Source organism: Alligator sinensis, unplaced genomic scaffold (assembly GCF_000455745.1).
Source record: "Alligator sinensis unplaced genomic scaffold, ASM45574v1 scaffold608_2, whole genome shotgun sequence".
Lineage (NCBI taxonomy): Eukaryota > Metazoa > Chordata > Crocodylia > Alligatoridae > Alligator > Alligator sinensis.
This window is the reverse complement of record NW_005842527.1, coordinates 714,016-737,366: the sequence shown is the minus strand read 5'-3', so window position 1 is coordinate 737,366 and position 23,351 is coordinate 714,016. Positions and strand designations below refer to the sequence as shown.

The window sequence follows — 23,351 nt, the reverse complement described above, 5'->3', positions numbered from 1 at the left end:
CTGCGTGTGTGTGTGCACTTCCCCCCCTCTCGTATGTGCACCCCCTTGCGTATGTGTGTCCACACGTGTGTGCACGCCAGCAGTGGGTGTCTAGTGCTCCAGCCCTCCTCCTCGCACTCGCCTCCTAGGGGATTGGCTTCTTTGCCTCTCTAGTGTGCCTGTGGCTCGATTTACACCGTGTCTGTGCGTGTGTCCCCGTGCGCGTGCCGGGCAGGGGGCACCGGCTAGGAAACCACCTCCAAATGACATTCCTGGCGGGCGGGCGGGCGCTGAGTGCCTCTCCCCATCATGCTTCTCCTTCCCGCCTCACATGAGAGCTGTGCGCAGCACCCCCTCAAGCCTCGGCTGTACCAGGGCTGTGTGCAGGGAGGACCCAGCAACAAGACAGGCTGGCAGGTTGCCCTCTCTGTCTGCAGGGTGTCCCCTTGCTTCCCTTTTCAGCCAGTGTTGGAGTTGGGAACAAAAGTGAAGGTTCCTCAGATGCCTGCTGGCCTGTCCTTGCCCTGCCCCATCTTCCCAACAGCTGGAGAGATCTCTGCAAAAAAAAAAAGCCCCCCCCCCCCCCCCACCTTTTTAAGCTTTTTCTTCACCGGATTTCTCCCCCCCTCCCTTCGCTGTTGGAAGAGAGGGCAGGAAGGCAGTCCGTGGGCCCCAGGCTCTGTGAAGATCATTAAGTTAGTAAAATAGGATAGCTACAGGACCCCCTGTTTGAAGGTGGCCTTTGGGCACAGTTCTGTCCTTGAATTTAAAAGTCCCTACCCCAAAAGCAGAACTGTAAGGATTTATTTTTTTTCCTCCGACGTGCCAGCCAGCAGAGTCTGTAGTTTCTTCTCATCTTGGGCAAAATGTACATAGCTTAAAAAAAGAAAGAAAATAATAAAAATTATACATGGACCCTCCCCCCCCCCCCAAAAAAAAAAAAAATATAACAGGCCCCCCCCCCCCCCCCCCCAAAATCAGAGGTCTGGACTCTGCCATTGTCCTACACAGTCTCCAGTAACAACCCTCATGTTCACCTGCTCCTTCCACCAAGTACATTATTAACCCATAGTACAGAATGAGGGCTGCACGAAGACCAAGTTTAGGTGCACGTCACATGTTCTGCAAACAAACCCCAAATTCAGCACCCTGCCCTCCTGCCCAAATGATTTTCTGACCCCATGTTGAAAGAAAAAAGTCTGTGCCCAAATGAAAAGCCCCTGCCCCCAAAGGCATAACTGTCTTCTAAAGAGCTCTTGGGGCTCATTCTGTACTGTGGGTTAATAATGCGCTAGGTGTAAGGAGCAGCTGAAAATCAGTTTTTTACCAAAGATTATGTAGGATGATGGCACATTGAGTCCATACCTATTATTCCTTTGAGATCTATCTGTCAATCTTGTTTTAAGCTACGCATGTTTTGTCCAAGATGAGATAAAAATGCAGATTTGCTGGCACCTCGGGGGGGAGGGGGGAATGAAATCCTTATGGTTTTAAAACTCTTGGTTCAGTTGGTCTAATAAAAGGTATTACATCTAAACCAAGAGTTTTAGAGTTTTGTATTCTTCTTTGTCTCAGACCAACACGGCTATAAAACACATCCTTATGGTTCAGCTTTTAAAAGATCTCGCAGGTAGATAGCTATATTTCAGCAGAAGTTCCAGTATTCCCTGTCTGGCCTTTCCTGTCACCCTGGTCAGTTTCTGTGTAGAGATTACTTTTTTATTTTTATTTTTTTAAACCATCTTTCTGGTATGACACCTTGGCCCTGTTGAGGCCAAATGTGAAGTTTCCTGCTGATTTGAATAGAGCTGAAATTTCACCACAAGGGTCCCAGGGTGCATCAACAAGGCAGGAAATGCATGACACATCCTGAGGTGTTTAATGCATCAAGTAGGTGCGAAGATCTGAATAACCGGACTTTGAACACCACATGCCCTTCTCACTTTAGGGCTAAGGGTTCATACAGAAATTACTTATAGGGAGGATGGAAAACAATTTAGTATGTTTTCCAGGTTTCCTGCTGGTCAAATGCATTAAAAAAATAAGTTACTAAATGCATACTTAAAGGTTTTCAGGATTCGTAATAGAGATGATATCTTTTACTAGACCAGCAAGATTTTTGCAAAAACATTTCTTTAATTACTTAAAGGTTTTGCATCATCATAAAGCCTCACAGGTGAGCTGAGAGATTCCTTACCAGCTAAGAACTGCCTGCCCAGAGGTTTCCATCTGTTGACTCCTCTGTGAAATTCTATGAAATATGAACTTTCATTTCTACCCAGGAAAACTTTTAGTCTTTTCTCCAGTGCCTGATGAAGGGTGTTTGTGCCCAGAAGCTTGCAATTAAAGAATTTTTTTGCAAAAATCTTGTTGGTCTAATAAAATATATCACTTCTACCATGAGCCCTGATTACTCAAAGGCTTTTAAATTCAGTTCCATGTCTCCTTACTGTGGTTGCAGTGTGACTACAAACAGGAGGTAGAACGTAAATGAAGAATTTGATGACAGGGAAGAACTTTTGGAACCCCTGGTTCCACTCTTATGCAAACGATGAATCAAAAACTTATTTTCCTCCATGGGGAATGAGTCTTTCTAATGACTTGATGTGACACAATCTTTTCTAATAAAAAAGAAAAGAAAAAGAAAGGGTAAAATTGTTTAAAGTCTTGACTTAAGCTCTTAAGTGTGTGTCTTTCTGTGTGTCTGTCTCTGTTTGTTTGCAAAGTGTTTTATTAATCCCATTGGTTTTGAGAATGCTACACTTGAGGTCAAAATGGAGATTTGATTATGGATCGTTTTTGTTCCGAGATTCTCAGACTCTTTATGATGCAATTTCCCTCCAGGTTTTTTTTCCTTTACAATTAATTAGCAAGCAGGCTGCATATCAGAAGTAATAATGGGTGAGAGAAGGGAGCTCAATTGAGAGTATTAGGTTAAAGTTAACTGCACAGCTCTTGAACTTTAAATAAACTCCCTCATGATTTATTTTTAGGCTGGGATGTAGCTCCCGTGTTGAAACTTAATCAGCTGAACAAACTGGTAATAACTATGACAGGAAGGCTGGCTGAGAGGAATTGGTCCTCATAATATGGCATTGCTTGGATTCTGAAATCACTTCAAAATCCTTCAGATTTCACACTATCTGTAAAATATGTAATCTTGGAATAGCACATCAGTGTTAGTGTTCCCTGTCTCATCTGTTCAGTGACTTGGCCTTTGCAGCTTTCATTGACGGTAACAACAAATAATAACCCTACAGTCCTGGGGAAGGAAAGCAGAAAAAGTATGACTGAAGGGTGTTTTGTAGCTTGGCGCAATGAATGTGTGCAAATAAATAAATCAATCTTGGACTCTAAAACTGTAACTGAATAAAGGTGCCTGCCCATCAATCTCAATTTAAAAGGCTTCTCCTAATTAATTGCAGTGAGAGGTTTTATTGATAAATCAACAGCTCCAATATTTATATTTTAAATATAAAATATACATTTCTATATTTTAAACTAGATAGGTAGTATTTTTTTCTGGCTTCCTGGTACACAGGAACAAGTCCTGCCTGCATGTGATCTTCTTTCCTTCCTTCCTTCCTCCCTCCCTTCCTTCCTTGGGTTGAACTACTGCTTTTTAAAAAGAAAAACCCCTAAAATCTGATATCAAACCAGATGAGAACTCTCTTGAGGGCATCTATTATTCATTATTTGCAAAACTTTTTTGCCACTAACTCCAGATACAACACTTGAAAACACATAATGTCTGCAGGAAGGCTAATCCCATATAAAAATCAGATTTGGGGATTGGCCTAGCTTTAGTTGTGAAGGGTTGTCAAGGTCAAAAGAAAACCCTGCAGAACTAGGGAATCTGGAATAGAAGGGGATGTGTCCTAAGCTTCTAGTTAGCTGAGAGATCACTTCATTTAAAGATGATTCCAAAGAATGTTGAATGAAATGCAAGGTAATCCAACCTAACACTGATTTGGTTGTGCTCTGGGCAGCTAGATTTCAGTGCACAAATATGAATCTAGCTTAAACTCCTGTTTGTATGAAGTGGGGCCACTTAAACAAGTTAGATTATGCCACATTTACATACTTTTAAATTGTGTTTTAGCCATTCTAGCTTTTTTTGCAAATTGTAAGGTGGAAACAGGGTACCAAACTTGTAGGCCATTCTAATCAGTTTCTATAATCGCTGCAGTATATTAGTTTTAAAAAAACCTCTTGTAGGAGAACTTTCTTTAGAACACTGGCACTTTCAAAATTTTGGCTCAAGTTTACTGTTTGTGGGTAAGGATTTCTGGCATCAAACAACCCACATATGCATAAAGGAATTGAAATTGGTGCACTCCACACCTGCATCCTCAGCACAGAAATTATCCCAATTGAAATTCTCATATGCATCTTCTGACCACCTACCAAACTTGTACAACATTAAACAGTACCTCTGAATTTGCCTTAGGAGCTATTGATTAAGCTTTATAAATAACTTACTGTGCTGAACGGTACATTCTCCCCACAATACTTTTTAAATTCTGTAACGAACAGAATTGTGGAAGTATACTTGGAGGGAATATAGGTCATGAAAAACTTGCAGGAAACAAAAGACAGGAGCTATACTATGGATTGTGCAAGAGCTATTTTGTTTGCACATTATTATATCCAAGAAAAAGGGTTATTAGGTTTATAATTGGACTATTCTTGAACTTTAAGAGTTGAGGACATTAGCCAGCTACACACAGCTTCTTTGGTTGCTGAGTACAAAAACCAATACGAATGGCAACAGCACAAGCTGTGTTGACGCTTCTTTTTAATTTACTGGTCTACTTGGTTAATTTAAATGGATGGGCCATAGAGTTTAGAACAATAGGAAGCTCTATATCTTAAGAGAACAAGCCTCAACAGGAAACGAGCTTGTTTCTTGATGAGAAAGGGATACCCAGTTGAAGCCTGATTTATTCTGTTGGCCTGGCATGCTTTCAACTGCCACAAAACATCAAGTTTTGCTTTCTTTTATTTAAATAAGTAGTACAGTCTTAAAGTAAGAGTAGCAGTAATTTTGAGTTTGTTTTGGAAATAGGTAAAAAGAAGACATGCATTTAAAAAGGTCTCAAAAAGTGTTACCTGATTGGCTAAGTGTGTATCCTAGTCTAGCAAACCTTAACCTGGCCTTTGTAATATGTCATTACCTGGTTGGGTTACAGCAGGATAATATACCTAGATATGAAATAATTCGCCTTTGGAAGGGTGGTTGGGGACTCCTCCTGGTAAAGAATGCAGCTTCTTTTCTTGTTGGGAATACTATTATGAATATGGCTGTTTTCCATGCTCTGTGCTGACTTCCCATAGGATGTGGTCAAACTGAAGATCCAAGTCTTTACCTTATCAGTGTGTTATGACCTGGGCTCAAGATGTGTAAAAGAATATTTAAAGCTCTGTGATAGAGACTGTTGATGTCTGACTCAGCTCCTTGGGAGGGGAGCATGTAGGTGGGTGGGGGTAGTGAGCGGCATGACATGAAGCCAGCGGCAGTGGTGCAGAGTCACCAGCCCTGCAGGAGGGGCCATGGCCTCTCTGCCCTGCACCCTCCTAGGATGTTCGCCCTGATTCACCCCTCCCCCCGGGACGGCCGTGTGTATGTGTACGTATACGCACACACACTAACGAATTGCCTGTCAAGAATGTCTGGGGGGGACACAGGGATGCGGGGGACAGAGCGCTGCCACCCACCACCCTGCACTGCCGCTGCCTCCCAGGAGCAGCAGGGGAGGGAAGCTTGTATGTGGTGGCTGCCACCATCACCCATTGCCCTGCTTTACCACCTCTGCGTTCAGCTGTGTGCCACCTCCCCTCCTTCCTCTCACCCCATGAGCATTATGGACAGACAGACAGACAGACGGACTAAGCCCTTTATTTTTTTTTTTTATATATATATATATATATAATGGATGCTGCCTGCTGTACAGATAATTCTCTCTAATAGATGGAGATTTGTTGTGGAGGATCAGGTGAAGATGGTGGCCTTGAGAACAAAACAACGAAAGAACCATCACAGACCTTTCAACTTTTCCTTCCAAATGCAGCATGCCCTTTTTCATTTTGCCTCTCATAATATTCCTGCAAAGTCCAGGGTGACAAAAATACCAATAAATAAAACAACAGGAGCAATTCCCCTTACCATAAAAACCTCACAGTGTTTCCTTTGAAGTGATGGTGAGAGAGGACCATATTTAATAGTACTTTGTTTCTTTTGCAATTTTCTGGAAGATGTGCAGATACAGTGATGATAAGCAGGGATCTCTGATTAAAAAAAAAATCCGAAAGTATTCTCTGATTAAAACCCCCCAAATCCACATTTTCCATGTTTAAAATGAAGCGCCACTAATATATATACTGTGTTCAACTGATTTTACACACACACACACACACACACACACACACACACACTTTTATTGATATATTTTCAATTTTAAAGCAGTTGGAAACCTATCAGTGCTTCAATCGTTATCATAAAATCAAATTCTAAATATCTATGTATTTTGGTGTTTAAATTTGCTTTGTTTGTTTATCATGAGAAATCTCAGCCCCCCCCCTGCCACAGAGCTCCCTGGGCCTGGTTTGTTTACCAGGACACAGGTCTAGCTGAAGCCCTCCCCCACCCCCTGCCTTCTCCCCAGCTTTGTGACACTGAGCAGCTCCATGATAGGGTCCAACTGTGGGTGGCTCCCCTCCCACCCCCCCCAGCTAGCTGCTTTCTGGCACTGATCATCCCTGACATGCCAGTGCCCTGCCACAGCCCCCACAGCCCTGTCAGCATGACCCATGCCCCTCTTCCCAGCCACTGCTAGCCCTGCTGGTATGACCTGCATGTGCATGTGCGGGGCAGGGCGTAGGAAACGCATAAGTGCTGACACTGAGGGATACAACTCTGTACCACCGCCGCAGTTGGGAGGCAGGGGGGGCACAGCTCCATGCTGCCATTCCCACTGGTGCTGGAAAAGCAAGGGGAACCTCACCATGGGGGTGTGGCAGCATAAGGCTCCTGGCAGCGGCGGTGGCAACACCAAGTCTCCCCACCCTGCTCTGCCCCTGCGCTGGGTTCCACCTGCTAGGCTGTGGAGGCAGCTCCTGCCTGGTGCCAGTCCGTCCAGGCTGTAGCCTCATGTCTCGCGCCCTGTTGTTGGCACAGAAATCTTGGGGGGGACATGCCCCCCATGCCTCCCTGGCACATCACCAAGGGGCCAGGGGTTGTGTGGGGCTTTCCAGAGCTTGGCACCCACTCTGATGGTGCAAGCTGGTTCAGATTCACCAGAGCTTGGCCCCTGTACTGGACCAGCCCTGTGCCATTGGGGGACCTTGATGGTGCAGGGCTGGTTTGGGCTCATCAGAGCTTGGTCCCTGGCCCTAATGCCACAGTGACAGTCCCTAAGCCCTGATCCTCCAACCTCTCCCCCCCCTGCATCCCACAGACTTACCTGCATGCGGGTGCTGGACCTGCTTCCACCACCCTGCCTGGCTGTATTGCTGGCTGCATGTGTGCACAGGTGCATGGCACCCTCTGCCCCGTTGCCCTGGATTTTTTTTCCCTTTTACCTCCCAGGCCCTCTACCTTCAATTGCCCTCTGCCTGCTCCCCCTCCATGCCCAAGCAGCTCATTTGCAGACTGGCAGAGATCCAGCCTCCAAATGGAAATCTGCACTTTTCTCCTTTAAGGGGGAAAACCTGGATCCCTGGTGAAAAGGGTTGTATAAAACCTTGACCAAAATAAGGAATTGGCCTTTGCAGTACAAATCTTATTACTCTAAATTACCATAAATATTAATCTAATGTACCTTCACTACACTGCCAATGCAGTGTTTTGGCTCTAGTAGCTTTTATTGCAGGATGTAATGTTGAAGTGGGTGGCCCTTGTTGAACTTCTATTGTAGAAGTTCATCTTGGTCAGTTCCTCCAACCTCTACTGTGTCTTGGTTTCAAAGACAGTATCCACAAGGGGAGGCACTTCAGGCTGTTGAAAGTAGCTTTGAATTCCTCTCTCAGGTATTAAAAATGCTACTGCAGCAGACCCATGTCAGGAAAGGCTGCATGCTTGCTGGGAAGAGGATATCTCTTTGGACACCTAAAGTCCTTGCTATTACATCCTGTTTGTCAATGAGATTGTTCTGCCAAGTGTATGTGTTGTCATGTGGGCCATTTGGAGCATTATTTCTCCAATATACTTTTCTTGTCCATCAAGTAGATGGAAATGGCTAAAAATTAACACAATTATTAGAGGGTCAAAATGTAGAATTTTTTTCTGAAATAATACCTTAAAACTTCAATTAAATGTTATTCATTGTATTTCAAGACCCGTGTCATTAAGAGACAACACCATTCCAAGAGAGAGGGGCATTATCAGGTATTGTTTTTGGTATACTGTGTCCTGTACATTATGGTACATAACATGAGCTTCTGTATACCCATGATTCTCAACCCAGGTGCTGCAGCACCCTGGGGTGCCTTAACATTCTTTCAAGTGTGCCATGGGGTGCCATGCAGTGTTAGCACTGGTAGGTGTGTGTAGCATGTTGGGATCCTAGGGGTGGCCGTGACACCCCTGCAGGCTCTGTGACTGTACCCTGCTCCACCCCTACAGTTCCTTCCTGTTTCGTCTGCCACACCTTGAAGGGATAGTGATAAATAGGGAGGCTGCCCACAGACCTTTGCATGGCCCTGGTTCCAATGTACCCCACTAGGGTCCCCAGTACCTAACTAGTCCTCACTGATCCTCAGCCCCTCGCTGGGCCTCTATAATCCCAGGCCTCTCTTTGGGCTTCTGTAATAACCTGTGCATAACAGGGTACCCAAAGCCTTAAGGGCTAATTGTGTGGCTCCAAATCCTCCCTATACCACAGCTCATGCCTTGCGGGTGGTATTGTTATGTTGTTCCCTCTGCTGGGGCTTCAGCCTCCTTGGCCTCTGCCCCTTTGCTCTAGCTAGGCCTTTGAGCCTGGGCCCACTGTTTTGGACCTGGCTTTGAGGCACTAGCTCTTTCTGTCCTTTTTGGTTGCTGGGCCCCTGGTCCCTATCTGCCGGACCCCAGGACCCCGTGTGTCTGTGCCCCTCTGGCACTGGGCCCTGGGCCTCTGGCCCCTGTCTCACTGTTGTCTTGCACTCTGCCCACTCCAGGCTCAGTAACTGCTTGAGCCTGTCTCTGGTAGGGCTTAAGGCTATCGCATGTCTCTTAAGCACTAATGGGACCTCCTTAACTGCCCCTTACAACCCCATCACAAACCTCTGGTATAAACACAAGCCCCTGGGCTATAACATAAATCACCATAGTGAAGATAGCCCTCTGCCCCTTTAAGCAGGCAAACCTTCCTTCACCCTTGGGCCTGCACACCTCCCAGCCTGGCTCCTTGCGAGCTCCTCAAGTCTGAGCATTCCTGAGGCTGCAGAGCATTCAGCCCAGCGTCCCTGGGGGGTTCTCCTAGGCAGGAGCTCCTTCTGTGGCTGCCAGGGAGAGACTCCCTGAGCCACCACCAGCCTTGGGTTTTTAAGCTCCCAGGCTTATAAGCCTTGGCTACCTCTGGTCAGCTGACTGCCCGCAGGTGCCTGCTAATTGCTCCATTAGCCTATTGGCCTGGTGACCTGTAGCTCCTGCACCCTGCCTAGCCTGCAGGGCTCCCTGGATAGGCTGCTTCTCTTAAAGGAACAGAGAGCCTCTAGGCTTTCTGTTACTGTGTGTAAACATGATTTACGAGATAAACCAAGACATTTCAACAAGAGTTCATAGTGTTTAAAAAAAAAAATCTGATCTGTTGTGGACTTTCTGAGTTCTTCATATCAAAAAAATTGCTTTGTTGTTTTTCTGTAGTCATACTGCTGTATACATTCTCCTGCAAGTAAATTTCTTGTATACTTATGATATGCCCCAAGTATAACAGGGCTTCTCTCTGAGGTTTGGGGTTATGTTTCTGTTAGCCACTGGTTTTCCACACTGGTATGAACCTTCTGTTTCGGCCCATACCATCCCCTGGCCCTGTTTGTGTGTGCCAGGCAGACCTTAGGCATCTGACCCAGTTGCCACGGTTAGTAGCAATCTGCTCCTTCTGAGTCTGGAAGAACAGTAAATAATATTGCAAACACTTAAAGTAAAACTCTTTTTGTAAACGTCTCATCCTTGCTGAAGCCACCGGTGTTGCTTGCTATTCTCGTTGGCTTATCAAGCCACCCTAATTAGCAATTTGATTTTATTCTGTTTTATTCTGTTTTGGGGCAGTGTTGGAAGTAGTGGAAGAGAAGAGAAGACTGAGAAGGAATTTAATAGCAGCCTTCAGCTACCTGAAGGGGTGGGAGGTGGTTTGAAAGAGGATGTTCTCAGTGGTGGCAGATGACAGAACAAGGAGCAGTGGTCTCAAGTTGAAAGAAGGGATGTTTAGGTTAGATATTAGGAAGAATTTTCTCACTAGGAGGGTAGTAAAACACTGGAACAGGTTACCCAGGGAGGTGGTGGGCTCTCTGTCCTTGGAGGCTTTTAAGACCTGGCTAGACAAAGCCTTGGCTGGGGTGATCTAGCTGGGGAGTTTTCTGCTTGAGCAAGGGGTTGGACTAGATGACCTTTTGAGGTCCCTTCCAACTCTGATTTTCTATTATTCTATTATTTTTTCTTGCAAAGCGTTTTTTACTATGTTTTTATTACCTTCAGTAAAGATAGGAAGGAGTCTTATGTTTAACACTGTCAGGATATAGAAACTAATTTACAACACAGTTGTCTGACTCTGAACAGACTCCCATTTAATTGCTACTGAGCCACCTCCAAGTGGTAATTAGTGAATGAAGTGATTCTTGAATAGAACAAAAATGTGTAGAAAGAGAGGTGTAAAAAACTTCAGAGAGGTGGAGAAGAAATTTCTTAAATGGATATAAATCAGTATAGCATGGATATCAAATCCTTTCAAGGAATGTAGTTCTGTTACATTGAAATATGGTACTTGGGTTGAATGAACTACATTTCTAGTGCTGAGTGATTTTTTAAAGAAACCTATCAATATTGGTGATCTGTATTTCGCTATATGCCTCACACACTTTTGACTGCTATTTGAGCATGGGAACATTACTGAACTGATATGTGCTAGTGAACTGATATGTGCTAGTGAAATGAGTCCTATGATCTAAGTCAATATGGGAAGCATTCAGTAGATTTTCTTGCAGTCAGAGGCACATTCTATGATTGGTCTAATCAATGATTATCTGAAAATGGTCTGAGAAAGTTTCATTTCCTAGCTAAATGCATGTTGCTGCTTTTAGACAGTGAGATGGTCAATTCCAACTGTTGGGGAAGATGTTCAGTCCCTTGCAGGAATGGGTCCTCTGTGTCTTGTGTCTATAAATACTTACACTACTTAAACTCTTATTCAAGGTTTTAAAGAATACAGGTTTTAATTATCCTGAAACAGCTATATTCCTCCATTTATTTATTTATTTTAAAAAATCTTTTGGGTAATTGATGTTGCCCTTAAGATAACAGGACAACTGGTTTTCAGGTTGTGTAGACCTGTTGCCCATTCAACAATGGTCTTGGATCATTGTCATTTTCCCTTTTAAATACCACCCATTGCTTTGGTTTCTGCTTCAGAAACTTTTAAAGCCAGACTTTGCCTGCTCATTTAGCAAGTAAAATCCCTTCCAACTGTTTGCATGTGGTCAGACATAAACTATTCTTATATAATAAAGGGCTTTGTCTGCCTGTCTGTCTGTAACACTCTTGAAGCATTCTGATTGATTAGTGAAACAACCAATCAGAATGCGGAGCACCGACATGATGGTAGGGACGGAGGGGACAGAGAGGTGGGGTGAGGCCAGTGGTGCTGGGCTCACCCCACCGCTCCCTCCCCGCAGTCATGACAGCGCTCTGCCACCTCCGAGGAGCAGGGCTGGGTTGGGGTGGCAAGGTGCAGGTGGCAGCAGCGCAGGGTGCTGATGGAGGGGACAGTGGGGCAAGCTTCCTACCCCCCCTGCTCCTGGGAGGTGGCAGTGGGTGATGGTGCTCTGCCCCCCACTGTCATTCTTGACAGGCAGTTCGCTAGTTAACTTAATAACAAGTCTACTTCTCCAGTTTTAGATGTAAAGGACCTGGGCCCCATACAAAGCATTATATTTTCACTGGGAGACTTGCAGCTCTCCCAGTAGAAACCACAAGCATACAAGCAGTCACACAATTTCTCCTAGATCAAAAGTGGTGGTTTTGGGAAAAGTAAGACTCATTTTCTGCCCCGTACAGGTTGCTTGTGGGAGAGTTTCTCCCAAGAGAATGAATGCTTGTACACTTACATGCTTTTGTGTCCCCCATCCTACCCCCCAGGGACCAGGAGTTAAGTGGTGGGGAAATATTGCTCATGCCTTTTACAGACCAGGGTCACCCCTGTCTGGGGAGGGCATAGGGAGCAGCTGTTGTGCTTCTCCTCTTAGTCTTGGGAAGGAGTAAAGTGGTGGGGAAGTCCTCTCTATGCCTTCCTCAGCCCAGGTCACCCTAGTCTGGAGAAGCTGCAGAAGACAGGTTCTCCCAACGGGCAGCCACTCCTCCCCATCTGCTCCTTAGACTGGGACTCCCAGTCTGAGAAACCTTCCCCACTGCTTCATTCCCCCTAAGAATAGGAATGGAGCAGCTGCTACTCCCCAGTGCTTTTCCCAAACTGGGAGCACTCAGTCTTGGAAAGGTATGAGGAGGAAAGGAGAAAGGGCAGGCTGAACAGTTGTAATGCTACCTCTCCTGAAAACATACCTAGTGGCGGAAAATTTCCACTACTAGAAATAAATGGCTGTTTGTGGTCCTGGTCTCTTTGGGTATGATGTGTAGTGGCTGCTTTTTGACAAGGTAATGAAAAGGATTAGTCACTAAAAACAATCTGCAAACAGTCAAGGTTAATCCTTTTTTGGCAAATTGTGTAGCATATTGAATTTTATGCAGATTTATATCTCATTTCCCAGGATCTGGCCCAGTATTCTCATACCTGTGCATTAACCCACCTAAATTCCACTGCTGAAATGAGTACCTGAAAAAGTGTTTAAATGAAGAAAATATTTATTGTATGGCAACCTGTAGCCTTGAGGGATAGTGAAATGTTCCTAAATAGAATCGGTATCTGAGTACAAAGTTCTAATAGAAATAAACCCTTGCTTTCCAAATGGTGAAAGCATTTTGGATCAGGGTTGCCTTGGGAATAATTTGATTGTGTACCAATTGGTGGCTTGTAGATACTGTCAGGAACTGTCCCTGGCCCCAGACCAGTAAACAAACCTCTCAAGAATTTTTGGGCACTAAGGATAATCTTTATTTCCTATGCTTGTAAAGAATGCTTTTGCACGTTGGTTAAAAATATACTAGACTGCATGTCTGAATCAGTCTGATTAATATTAGTTGCTTCATCTCCTATCAGCTAAGGTGATAAAGCAGCAGAAATATAAATCCATTCCTCCTGTAGCCTTTTATGTTTATTAAAAAGCAAGAGACATGGCTTCTTTCTCATTTTCCCCCTTCTTTTTCTCTTTCTCTCCCCTCTACCAGAATCCAGAAACTTCAGTTTGACAACACAAATCGAGTATGTTAGCAATGGCTCTCCAACTGTGTCAGTGCAACTGCTACTTGCTTGTCTTAAAATGTTGACAGTTTCATTTACTATATCCCAATCTGACACATTGAAAGGAATTACATAAATGAGGGATTCTAGAGGTTAGCAGCATATGAGAAGAGGGATTAGAGCTTAAAGTCATATTTGTGTATGTGCTGATTGGCAATTGTAGTTAAGGTAGAATAAATTTACTGCTATTAAAGGAAATGGCATTTTTGGAACAAAGAAGTAGCTGAGTCAAGGTAACACTGAAACAAATCTAATCTTCCTTGCGGTGAATGCAGGTATTAAATTGTGACTATTACATTTTGGTAATGGAGTACATTTTAGAAAAAAAAAAATTCAAAGCACCATGTTGTTCTAGGAACCAATTCAGCACCATATCTTACACTATTTGCAGGGAATAGACAAAATGCCTTCTGGGTCCATCATCTGTTCCTTTTTTTTTCCATATGGTAGTTGCTGGCACTGAAGATAGTGTACTTAAACCATGACGGAAGCAATAGTGACTTGTGTGGACTTTAATTATTAGAACATTGATAGCTTAATTCATCTAATGAAACACTGTTTCTGGCTCAGGACAAACTAGCACACTAGACATTTGCTATTATGTCTGTCTAAATTAACATTGTTTTATCTGTTACCTTTATCAAAAAGGCCCTGATTTATAGGTGATTTTTATTAGTCTATTATAGTGGAGGTTTTTAGGTTTAAGGCTTAAAGGTATTTTGCAATTACAATCCTCACATTTGCAATATAATTGGAAATTTGTCTTTTATGCAGGACTTCATCAATGTCTTACACTGAAAATCCTTTTATTGGACCGTCAATTAGATTCTTTTTCAATATATGGGAACACAAAACTGGAAAGGACCTCTTAGTCTACTCCTTTATTACAAGCTTTTTGCAACAGGGCAAGCATTGTGCTAACAGGGCAATGTAGTTGTATAATAACAATAATAAAGTTTAGCCTGATGTTTCCTTCCACAGTGCGTTCTGAGTTTATACTTGCACTTTTTAAGCCATTCTTTTAACTGAGCATTTTATCACTTGGAATTGTATAATGGTTACAGAAGTGATCTTGCCAAAAGTTCTTCTTGTTTTGACCCTTATACTGATGTATAGTCCCACTAAAGTAAATGGGATTTTGTTCTGGCCTAAAGGTACACACACACGCTCAAATCTTTTTGTCACTGACATCTTAATAGCCTTACTGCGAACACACAGGTTGTGACAATGGGGTGCAAATGTTGTTGAGACTTGATAAGCTGCTGTAGTAGATGACTATATTGTTATAGATTAATTTCCAAAAGGTTTGCTCATCTTTAGGCCTCATTGAAGTACTTTTGCAACACTTGGAAAATGAAGAGGGCAATAGCTAATCAAAATTTTAACTTACTATTTTGAGACTTAGCTGATAATTTAGATATCTTTGACAAAGATGGTGACTTTTAGCATTTGTGTGTCATGTTGCCTATAGTGTATGGGAGAGAAAATGTCTGTTGTATCTATAGACAATATCTTGATCTTGTATGACTTAATTTTCCTCAGATGATACCTTAAAAATAAATATAAGGTCAGATAGTGACTGATCAATTGGGTAGAGGGGAGTGTTAGAGTTCATTCTCTGAAGTAAATTATCTTACGTTTAGTGTTGTGTTGTATTATTTGTTCCTGCTTCTGCCCCCCAGCGGGGCACTGAAACAGATTTTTTCATACATTTCTTCTTTTGGAAAATGAATTAAGCTTCTTAAATTTGAATTATGGCAGAGCTCCTGTCTCTTAGTGTTGGAGAAAACTACAGAAGGATTACATGAAGTCCCATGCTTGGGAAATAGGCATGTGAACAGTCAGTGGCACTTGTGGGCTCTTATTTCCACGTGTCTTATTTTGACTATCCTGCTGTAGTGCTGTTTGTTGGGCCTGTTCAGCCAAAGATTTTAATGCAATTGTTGGATCCTGAATTTGAATAAAGAAGTTTTGCCTGCCGTTCACCAATGCAGTCTGCATCTCCTGTTTATAGAGTAGCCAGGCCCATACTAGAAAATGTGGTAGCCAGTTGTTTATATAACTGAGGCAAATGAGGAATGTATTCATATACGTTATCAAGATGAATATTCTGAATGAATAACCCAGGGCTTTTCTTCCTGGCAGACACAATTCTGCTCCTGCAGGGGAGAATAGCATTACTTCTAGAAAAAAAACCAGACCTGTGCAGTCTTTCACCTTTATTTCCCTTTTCTCCAGTGCTAAAAATTTCTTGTTTCTTGTAACGTTGTCCATGCAGATTCTTGACATGCAGCTTAACCATTATGTATTGATATGCATTTGATGGAGAACTCGGGCTCTTTATCTGGGTTAATAATTTGACAGATCTTGGCAATGGCAGGGTGTAGAAGAAGAGAGAAGACCGTTTTGCTTCTCTGGAGTACAGTTGGAGGAATTTGGGCTTGATGCAAACAAAGATCTGAGTCGGACTGGAGCTAAAGATTATATAGAATCTTTTCTTTCTTCTAGGACTTTCTCTCTCTCCAACAGGGCAGTCTCAGCCAATTCAGCCTACCCACTAGACCTGAAGTATCATAAGCAAATCGTGGTAAGTGCTCTTCCAAATAGAATATTCCAAATTTATAAAATCACAGAATCATATAATATTAGGGTTGGAAGGGATCTCAGGAAATCATCTAGTCCAACCCCCTGCTCAAAGTAGGACCATACCCAACTAGATCATCCCAGCCAAGGATTTCTCTATCTGGGTCTTGAAAACATCCAAGGATGGAGCTTTCACCACCTCTCTGAGTAACCTGTTCTAGTGTTTTACTACCCTCCTAGTGAGAAAATTCTTCCTAATATCTAACCTTAACTTCCCTTACTGCAAGTTGAGACGGTTGCTCCTTGTTTTGTCATGTGCCACCACTGAGAACAGTCTAGCTCCATCCTCGTTCGAACCCCCCTTAAGGTAGTTTAAGGTTGCTATCAAATCCCCCCTCAGTCTTCTCTTCTGCAGACTAAATGAGCCCAGTTCCCTCAGCCTGTGTTCATAAGTCATGTGCCCCAGCTCCCTTACCATTTTTGTTGCCTCCACTAGACTCTCTCCAATTTGTCCACATCCTTTCTGTAGTGGGGCTTTCAAAATTGAACACAGTACTCCAGATGTGGCCTCACCAGTACTGAAGAGAGGGGAATAATAATAATTTCCTTTGACCTGCTGGCAACACACCTACCAATACAGTCCAGTATGCTGTTAGCCTTCCTTGCAGCAAAGGTGCACTTGTGGCTCATATTCAGCTTATTGTCTACTGCAGGGGCGGGCAATTATTTTGGGTGGAGGGCTGCTTACTGAGTTTTGGCAAGCCATCAAGGGCCACATGATAGGCAGCCAGGGGCAGATAAATATTAATTTTCTAAATTTTTTCGGGGCCCTGCGGGCCAGATAGTGGCCTGGCAGGGCACATCCGGCTCCCAGGCCGTGTTTTGTCCACCCCTGGTCTACTGTAGCCCCCAGGTCCTTTCCTGCAGAGCTGCTGCCCAGCCAGTCAGCTCCTAGCTTGTATTCGTGCATAGGATTGTTCCATCCTAAGTGCAGGACTTTGCAGTTGTCCTTATTGAACCTCATGAGATTTCTTTTGGCCCAATCTTCCAATTTGTCTAGGCCACTCTGAATCCTAGCCCTACCACCCAGCTTGGTGTCTTCTGCAAACTTGCTGAGGGTGCACTCTATACCATCTTCCAGGTCGTTGATGAAGACATTGAACAAAACCGACACCAGGACCAGCCCTGGGGCACTCAACTTGATACTGGCTACCAGCTAGACATCAAGCCATTGATTACTGCCCTCTGAGTCCAGTGCTTCAGCCAGTTTTCTACCCACCTTACAGTCCATTCATCCAGCTCATACTTCCTTAGCTTGCCCACAAGAATGTTGTGGGAGATCATATCAAAAGCCTTGCTAAAATTAAGGTATTCCACATCCACTGGTTTCCCTGCATCCACAGAGCCAGTCACCTCATCATAGAAGGCAGTCAGGTTGGTCAGGCATGACTTACCCCTGGTGAATCCATGCCGACTGTTCCTAATCACCTTATTTTCCTCCAAGTGCTTAGTAATGGATTCCTTGAGGGTCTGTTCCATGATTTTTCCAGGGATTGAGGTGAGGCTGAATGGTTTGTAGTTTCTTGGCTCCTTCTTTTTCCCTTTCTTAAGTATGAGCACTATTTGCCTTTTTCCAATCATCTGGGACCTCTCCTGATCGTCATGTGTTTTCAAAGATGATGGCCAGTGGCACTGCAGTCTCATCAGCCAACTCCCTTAGCATCCTTGGGTGCTTCCCATTTGCCCCTGTGGACTTGTATATGTCCAGCTGTTCTAAATAGTCCCTAACCTATTTTTCCAGCACTGTTGGCTGCTCACCTCCTCCCCAAACTGTGATGTCCAGTGTAGTTGTCTGGGAGCTGACCTCGCCTGTGAAGACTGAGGCGAAATAGGCATTGAGCACTTCAGCCTTTTCTGTATCCTCTGTCACAAGGTTGTCTCCCTCGTTCATTAAGGGACCCGCTTCTGGCAATTTGTCTGAGAAGCTAAATAAAGTCTTCAGACCTACAGGACTTCTGACTGAAGTGTTCTAGAAAGCAGGTGTTTTTTCATGACGCAAGTGGACCAGGTTCAAAATCCACATCTACAATCAGCCTAATCATTGCCCCAAGTTTTCTCTGCACTGAAACTGACAGTAGTATCAGTTATGAAGAGACGCATCATAGTTATTGGTGCATGGAAGGCTGTCTTTCCTGAGTACCTCTTGGAGGAGGTGTAGTCTGCTGAGGACTATGGGAATGTCTAAAGATCTTCAACCAGTTGGATCTAGCCAACAGACCCCTTAGAATGCAGGCAAGCCTGGGGTGAGGTTGATACACAGGAGAGAGTGGTGTTCTCTGCAGAATATGTAAGGTCAGCTACTTGATCAGAGCCAGAGTTCACAAGTCAAAACTCAGATCATGTATTACTACTTCTGTCTTGAGGCTTTCTTCTGTAAAGCTTGCGATAGTTTAAAATTTTATTATGGCTCCCTACTAAGAATATGTAACAGTGAATTAGAGTACAGTATGTTCATGCTCATGTTGAAATATTTGTCTTGTGTGAAGGTGGATAAGGACAGAAAACATGACATGTCCTCTCTCTATCTGCACTGGAATGTTTTGCTTAACAGAAGTGACAGTTTACATTGAGTTAGCATGTCCTATTTTTATACCAGAGTACAAGGCATTTGCTTAGGGGAGACAATTTTGAATGTGACAAATGTCAGCTGAGATTGGATTTGTGTCATGGGCATAGTTAGGAAGTTCTGAATTTTTCCTTCTTTCTTTGCTCAGTGTGCTTTATGATCAACATCTCCTCTCCTCATTTAGCAATTTCACACACCAGTGGTTCCTGCAGACAACAGTACAAATACACAAGTTAGACAACAATTTCTTAACTAGCATTTGTGTTACTGATATTCTTGTTTATAGTGAAGTTGTTTTGACACTTCAGTCATGAAAACAATAAAATACTAGGCACTGCAGATACTAAAGTAGACTAATTGAAGCCAAAACCTCTCTGTAACTGGCTGACAGTTCATTTCCTATGCTTACCAATAAGCCTGCACTTTTACTGTGAAGAACTACATATTTTTGCATAGTTACTGCATATATATATATATTTAAAAATAGACAAGCAGTAAAATGCAATATCTTTGTATCACATCATTGTAGCTGCAAAGAAGAAAAAAATGTTAATGCCACTTAATGCCTGTATTTTTTCCATTAATGTGTGGGGAAAGATAATAATACTAGTTAGGCTGGACGTAGCATATTTACTCGAATCCAAGACAAGATTTTTTTTCTCTTTATTTAGCATTGTGCAGTTGAGGGGTGGGAGTGGAGAAAGCTCTTCATCTGGGATTTGCATATAAGGTGGCAGAGAGCCAGGTGGCAGTTCTGGCTCTGGCCCTGACCCTGACCTTGGCCGTGACCTGTCCTCAGAGCTGGAGCTGTAGCCATGGTTCTGCCCTCCACCTGCCCCCTTGCTACCTCTACTCCCTGCTGCCTCTGTCCTCATTGTCACCTGCTGCCTGACTCCTCAACACATTCTCCCCTGCTGCTGCTTTTCCTGTCTTGTTGGTGGTGGGGGCAAATTTAAGATAGCCGTCTAATGTCAGCTGAGATTCTATACATGGAAAATTATAACAAATTATTAACTTTTCATTGTAAAGAATTTAATTATTGGGGACTTTCTTTAAATTTAAAGTTGTCTTAGGATGGGTAAATATGGTAGTTCTCTGGTGACTGTGGATTGAGTTTTGTTAGCTCTTCTACAGATTCCTTATAATGGTGAACTCTGGGCCTGATTCTTTGTGTTGCTGAGCACACTCAACCTTCCTTGTTTCTGATGGGCTGCAGGTGCTCAATAGTTCACAGGCTTGGGCCTTTTTATTATTCCTGTTTCATTTGGGCTCTTACATGCCTGGTCCATCTCCTTTGAGCACTTGTTGCCTCTCTGGAGCAATATTCCACTTCTGGAGGGGTCTGGGAAAGGTCAGTTTATGTGGAAGCCCACTCAGGAAAATGTTAGTGCTTTTGGGCTTTGTTATGCACTATACCATACTAAGTGCCTCGAACAACTGCTCTCTACTTTCAAGGGTGTGCAGATTGCTTTCTGTCTTGCTACAGTCTTCCACAACTACAACTGTTCACTGTGGGGTCTTTTAATACAGGGGTTGCCCCAAGGGAGCAAAGCCTTGTGTTCTGGGGGGTGCAAGAACATGATGAAACATGTCTAGATCTGGAAGGAGATGAGGAATCTCTGTTTAGTTGTGTTTGTTCCACATGTTCCCATTGCAAGAAATGCCAAAAGTTATTCTTGCCCTCACAACAATCTGTCCCTCATTTCATTCATCCGGGTACCTCTTAAGCAGGTAGGGGGGTTGAAGGACACAGCTAGGGAGGGACTGAAAGAGTGAGGGGAAAACCAGCAAGTAGGCAGGAGCTTGGGGTGATGGCAAGAGGTGCTTGGTGGCATGAATCAGAACTTGGAGCAACCTTCCTCCTTCCTGCCCTGTGTATCATTCCTGCCCTGCATTATTTCCATGCTTCTTCCTCACCTGGGTACACTAATACAAATGTCTCTTGCCACTTCCCTGTTGGCTTAGATCTGACAGTGAGAGAGATGAGGATAAAAAGGTATTGAGCTGCTTATAGCACTTCCTCCATGTGGGCCCTGGTAAGCGACAGAAGTAGTGGAGGTGATACAGCCAGGTGAACATATACCATTCTGTACATTCACAAGAAGAAGTAAATTGCAACTCTGATGCCAGCCTTGCTTGTCTTTCATAGAGCTTTCTGCTTTCCCTGATCTGCCCGGTCTCCATTTCCTATCATTCCCCATTGCCCTTTTACTGCTTAAAGCTTTTTAAAGTATTGGAAGCAATGTCTGAGAGCTGAATATAGTAGAGGGGAGGGGACAGAATGTAGCACTTGAGAGAGTGGTGCTGTGGGAGACAAGGAGGTGAAACTGGGAAGGGATGGCATTTGGGGACCTTGGAGGAGCACAGTGTGCTGTGATGCCGTATGAGGCTGAAGGAAATCATCAAATTTGGGCATGCTGGAAGTGAAGGAGAAGAGTTAGGAGGAGGCGGCATGGGGTAGGCTGGAGTGAGAGGCTTAAACTCGAGTCCTGACCAGATCTGCTTTTGGGATTTGAGCGGGGTGGGAGGTTATTTTCATTAAAATTGCAGGAGGTTTTTTAAAAGGTAAATTCAGTAAAACACTCTGTTCATGGGTCATGATCTTCTGTAATTGGCTCTGTCTTTTTATGATTTAATAAAAGAGCTTGAAATACGGCTATTTTCCTAATATAGTCAACCATTCAAAAATGGCAAGACTGGCTTTCAAGTTGAGACTTTAAAACGTGTGGCTCTTTTCTTTATTTGGCATTTGTTTTGGAGCCTTTGGGTTATGTCCAGTTTTTCTTTGCAATTATAGGCTGTTACAACTTTTTTGCTGTGGATCTGAAATTTATATGACTCTAAGAACGGAGTCATGGAAGTAAGTGCCACATAGTGCACAGCTTGCACTAAAAGGAGACTCGATGCCACTGTTCAGGTGGTCTTTCAGATAGTTTCCACAGGGATATTCCATAAATGAGGAAAACTGGCTGCACAGTGATGTTTGTGGGAAGGAAGGTCACCTGCTTAACATGCACGTGGCTTGCTCTTTCAGAGCCTGAAGTCCCGCAGAAAGCTATTACGTTTGTTGTCTAAAATGACTGTGTAGAGTTGCAAGGTGGTCTTGAACACCTGATGTCTCACCCCATGTGGCTGCATCACATTGAATGAAATGAGGTTTGTATATGGCTTGTGTTAAGAGTTCTCTGGAATGAAGGTTATAAAGAGAAGTAGTGGCTGGCTGTAAAGATTTGTATGGAGCAGTATCTGCTAACTCTGGATACCTGAACTTTGAAATATTATTACATTGCAAGCTAGTGTAGTGGAGGCCAACCTTTTTGGCAGGTATGTCACAAATGAGCTGGCCAACCTTTTTGGCAGGGATGTCACAAATGATTTCTGCACCCTTGGCTCACCAAGTGCCACTTTCTCTGCCTGACCTGTTGCTTTGCTTCCTGCCTGATCTGCCACTATGCTGCCTGCCTCCTCCCCCATCTGATCCCTGCCACGTATACAGGATGCCCGTGTGGCAGGTTGGCCACACCTGAATTAGCAGATGACATCTGACAGCTTTGCTCTCCAGGATGCTGCAGGAAAAATTTTAGTAGAAGCAAATTTTCAGTCACGAGATTAAACGCAACTTCAAATTCAGTACTTTGACATGTTTCATAATGCGGTGGTGCAATATGGTGATATTTTGACCTCAAACAGATTTGAGGAAGATATTAACAACAATATGAATCGGTCAGTTATAGCAGATTCTGTTAGTGTGACTTAGCCATTCTCTTAGTCAGTCCATCACTTGGTTACAGTTAGCTTGGTGTGTGCTTCAAGGAAGACAAAAAGAAACCAAGTGATGCACATAAGAATCCTGTACAGGTTTCCCTCACTTTATGTAGGCTCTGTATGTGAAAATTCACTCTTATGCGATGACACTTTTTATACCAAAAATTCGTTATGTGCGAGGTAAATTCACTCTTATGTGATTGGTGTGGTGGAAGCCCGCAGTCAGCTGCTCTGTGCAGTGCGTTGTGGGAATGACGCACCAAAATATAGTCTCCTGTGTGGATCTCTGCTCCCCGCTTGTTGTCTGTAACACATTTTTCTGTAGTTGCCATCCCCGTTATGATAGTGCTTGTGTGTTCTGTCTGCTGTTGGCGAGTACCAAAATTGTCTTGTAGAAGTGGGTCTGGGGGTCAGTACAGTCGAGGTCTTGGAATGTATCCCTATTTGTTACATTGTAAAGTGGGTTCCTGTTATGCAAATTCAAGTTATGCGCCATTTTCCAGGAACACATGTACAGTATAATGTGTTGTAGTGTGCATAATACAAGGGAAACCTGTATTGTATAGAAGCCAAGGGCGATATGTAGGGGGTGTGCACAGGTGCACGCATACCCCCTGAGTGTGATGGTGCACCCCCTGCAAAAAGGTGCCATCGACACTGTTGGCAGCGCCTGCGCGCGGTGCCCGCTCGCCACCCCACTGCCAACAGTGCTGGTGGCGTCTGCAGGCAGTCCGCAGTTCCCTCTGGCTGCTACCGCCACTGCCAGTAGGGGCTGGGGGGGGGTTGAGGCC

At 43.8% G+C, this 23,351-nt stretch overlaps 1 protein-coding gene across 2 annotated transcripts in view; it reads left to right on the top strand.

Moving 5' to 3' along the window:
• Positions 1 to 23,351, top strand: part of PPP1R14C (protein phosphatase 1 regulatory inhibitor subunit 14C) — a 121,484-nt gene that overhangs the window by 42,144 nt on the left and 55,989 nt on the right. Inside the window, exon 1 of one of the 2 annotated variants that reach the window (XM_025213425.1) lies at positions 13,422 to 13,547. The exons of the other annotated variant lie outside the window; for it this stretch is intronic. Coding sequence (XP_025069210.1) covers positions 13,437 to 13,547 — 111 coding nt within the window. The 5' untranslated portion in view covers positions 13,422 to 13,436. Of the gene's footprint in view, positions 1 to 13,421; positions 13,548 to 23,351 lie in introns of those variants that run through there. 2 annotated transcript variants of the gene reach the window in all.